This window comes from Salvia hispanica, chromosome 1 (assembly GCF_029641045.1).
Source record: "Salvia hispanica isolate PSC_SH4W2 chromosome 1, Shi_PSC_v1, whole genome shotgun sequence".
NCBI lineage: Eukaryota > Viridiplantae > Streptophyta > Magnoliopsida > Lamiales > Lamiaceae > Salvia > Salvia hispanica.
The window spans coordinates 50242537-50246515 of record NC_142692.1 but is presented as its reverse complement, the minus strand read 5'-3'; the positions used below and the strand labels follow the sequence as shown (position 1 = coordinate 50246515).

Genomic DNA, 3979 nt, shown 5'->3' with positions numbered 1-3979 from the left:
TGTTAGGCCCAATAAATTAGATCGTAGGGAAATTAAATTTCACATTAAACTTTGACAACCGTAAAGAAAAAAGAATAAATTGACGATGTGATTTGTGTGTCCAAATATAAGAACTATTTTCATCAATTTCTACTTTTGCACAGGAACAGAAAAATAAACTTCTAAAAAGCCACAAAATTTAAGTTTTGTTGTTTTCCACATATTTTCCGATTACCTCCAAATTAATATTGAAATTGATACATGAAATACTTCTGTGACTTAAATAGTCGAATACTAAATGATATACTAGTATGCAACTTCAAGTTTCAACTAGCCAAGATGAAATGAATTCGTCGAAAATTAATTGCAAATAAAAATAGATCTAAAACATTAGTATTACAACTTAGATATTCACAAATAACTTAATCACAAAAAAAGTGTGCCTTTATTTTACCTTAAAGAAAAAGTCTCCAAAATCAAGAAACACGCGTGAAGAAGGGGGAGGTTAATTTTAAAATACAATAGTACTAGTTTTTATATACATACACAATGTTTGGTAACATTGGTCCACCATACTAGTACTAGTATAAAACCATAGAATTGTACCTTGCAAGTAAAAATGTGTGCATTTCAATTCAAGTTTGTACGTGGTCCAGTTAACCAAACCAAAAGCTTTGAATATAGTATGGCACTTTTGCACAACTTTTTTTTAAAAAAAATAGGTGTATTCAAAGAAAGTGTCTAACCAAAATTTATATAATTACTTTGTTGTCTCACCAACTTGATAGTATTATAAATTGAATGAGAGAATTCATGTCAGTACTTTTGACTTGAATAAAGAATGGGGAATTTTGACTTAATATTATTCTAAAATTGATAGAGGATATTCTCAAAATGGTGCCCTACTGTTATTTATGTACGGTATAATTTATTCATGATATGTTTCCCACTGTTCTTACTGATAGTACAAAATTATTTCGAAACATTATATGAGTAAAATATAAGAATTCAGGGGCAGGGGCGATGGCAGAAATTTTAAAAGAAACTTTTGTAACAAAATACTCAGATTTCGAATTTTGAACACCAAATTAAAATAGGAGTACTAAACATGTGAATCCATTTTAAGTTTCACGGTATGAGCACGACAAGACAACATTTTAATGGACTACCAAAATCGCTCAAGATTAATTTATGAAATTCATTGAAAGATGAAGATCTTCCTTTTATTTTGAATTTTCAAATATTTTAAACTCAAACCAAAGCTCAATCCACAAAATATAACTAATTATATTAAAAAATGTATAATAAGTACTCCATATATGATTATGCATAAAATGATATGTATTGTAATTTGTACACTAGTGGAATCATGCACACACCTCACTATTCTTTAGATAGTACTAGTATAAATTCAAATATGAATCATGCATTTTATTCCCGTGGCATGCGACACTTAACAAAGGTTTACAAGACTAAAAATGCAGAGTGACAACGTAGACATAATAATTTTATGTGATAAAAATGCAATGTGTATATCATTTAAATTCACGGGATGCGAGACTTAGTATATTCGTGTTTAAGCATATGTATATTTTTGCTTTACGATAAACAAACATATTTTATTTTTTTGGGATGGACACAGACGTGAAGTGCATAAGTTAAGTATGGCCACCACCCATCGTCTGCTTTATTTGTACTAACTCCACTGTACAATGTACAATATATGTGTAAATAAATGACTTAGTCGCTATAGTCGGATCAATGTAGTTCATGCCTCATTGCTTTAATCCTAGATTTGCCAACATATGACTTTGTGGATATAGTTGTCAAACCTCATTACTTTAACCTTAAACTCTAAACCCTAGATTAGAACTCGATCACCAACAATCTAACATCTTCATCACCACCCTGAACTCTGGCATCTTATATAAATATTCTTTGCACTCAAACGTAAAAATAACATTAACAACAAGTCAACAATGATACGTTAATCCAATCAAATCCAAATAATGACATGTTGGACTCAATTCGACTTAATTACAATTCACAAGACTACTAACTCCATAAGTATTCGTTTCTTTGTCCACTTCCTTCCATAAAACCCCAACTCAAAGTAATCCCACATTTCAATTCACTAATTTACCCCCACACCATTAGCTGGCAGCCCATAATTGGTCAGTGTAGCCTATACTATATCAATGTTAACATCCCAATTTCTTTATTAAACGATTATAGTGAGTTCTTTCCAGCTTAAAAAAGAAGGAAATACAGCGGAATCCCCAAAATACCCCTTTTTCTAAAATTCGGTAGTTTTCAAAGTAGCCGTTGCACCGCCCCCTCCCCTTTCCCTCTCGATTAAATTACAGCCCAAAAAACCCATGAAAATTCCATTTTCTCTCCCATCTCCGCTCCTCTCTCTCTACATATACTTGGAAATTCCCTTTCTTCTTTCTCTCATTTCATGCAAAACAAACCACTTTATTGATTCAATTCAATTCGTTCAATCAACAAAAAAGGGGGGAAATGATGCTTCAAGAACACACGCCATTGCTATCAACAAGCTCGACGCCGAGCAACACCAGCAGCAGCAACAACAGCAGCGACGCCGAATCAGAAAGCCCCGCGCCTTCATTCCGATACAATTTCCAAGATTTCAAATTCAAGCTCACCGCCGCCTCCGCCCCAATTTCCTCCTCCCAATCCTACAAATCCCTAGCCGTCCTCTCCGGCCACGTCGGATCCGTCTCCTGCCTCGCCCTCTGCGGCGAGTTCATCCTCAGCGCCTCCCAGGCCAAGGACATCATCGTCTGGCAGCACCCCGATCTCCGCCAATTCACCAAATTCGGCCAGGGCGACGGCGCCGTCAAAGCCCTCGTCGCCGCCGGAAACAGAGTCTTCACCGCGCACCAGGACAGCCGAATTAGGGCTTGGAAGGTCTCCCGAAGCTCCGAGAATGTGTTCAAGCTCATCGACACGCTCCCCACCACCAAGGACTACTTGGGGAAATTCATGAAGCAGAGCAACTACGTCCAGACGCGGCGCCACCACAAGCTCCTCTGGATCGAGCACGCCGACACCATCTCCTGCCTCGCCGTCTCCGTCTCCGCCGGCCTCATCTACTCCGGCTCCTGGGACAAGACCATCAAGGTGTGGCGCGTTTCCGATTTTAAATGCCTCGAGTCCATCAAGGCGCACGACGACGCCATCAACAGCATTGCCGCGAGGGGAGGCTCGGTCTACTCGGGCTCGGCCGACGGGAGGATCAAGGCGTGGGCGAGGGGGCCCGGGGGAAAGGGGCAGCATTCTTGCAGAAAGGTGTTGGAGGGGCACAAGGATGTTTCCTTCAATGCTGTGGTGGTCACTGAGGGTTTTGTGTACGGGGGTGGCTCGGACGGGAGCTTGATGGGGTGGAGCTGCGGCGAGGGGTGGAGGGGGGTTTGTGACGTGAGGGCGCATGAGACGGCGGTGCTGTGTTTGTGTTTGATGGGGGAGAGGATGATGTGCAGTGGGTCGGCGGATAAGAGTGTGTGTGTGTGGAGGAGGGAGGTGGGGGGTGGGGTGTGTAGGCATATGGTGATAAGGGGGCACCAAGGGCCGGTCAAGTGTTTGCAGGCGTCGCCGCTCAGGGTTGGCGGCGGCGGGGGGTTCATGTTGTATAGTGGGAGTCTTGATAAGAGCTTGAGGGTTTGGTGGGTTCCTGCTGCTGCTTCTGATCATCATCATATAAATGGAGACAATGACAATAAATTGAGGTTTCTCAGTTGAATGTTTTGTTTTTTTGTATTTATCCTGTTTTTTAGATAGGATTTTCATGACAGAGTGTGATTGTTTTTGTGTTTTTTTGGGTTCTTGAATGTGTAATTACATCAGTTAGTTGGTTTTTGTATTTGAATTTTTTTGTTTTTTGGGGGGATACATTTTTTCTTGAAGGTGTCAGTTAATTGGAGATTGTATTTGAATTTTGAAGGTAAAGGTTTATTTTTGTTTTCCTTTTTCATAA

The 3979-nt window shown here is 39.7% G+C and overlaps 1 protein-coding gene across 1 annotated transcript; it reads left to right on the top strand.

Annotated features, from left to right (window-relative positions):
- Positions 1 to 2325: 2325 nt before the first annotated feature.
- LOC125219677 (protein JINGUBANG-like) lies at positions 2326 to 3979 on the top strand. The gene has a single exon (XM_048121720.2). It carries the CDS (start codon positions 2503 to 2505, stop codon positions 3742 to 3744), a length of 1242 nt encoding a protein of 413 aa, XP_047977677.2. The 5' UTR covers positions 2326 to 2502; the 3' UTR covers positions 3745 to 3979.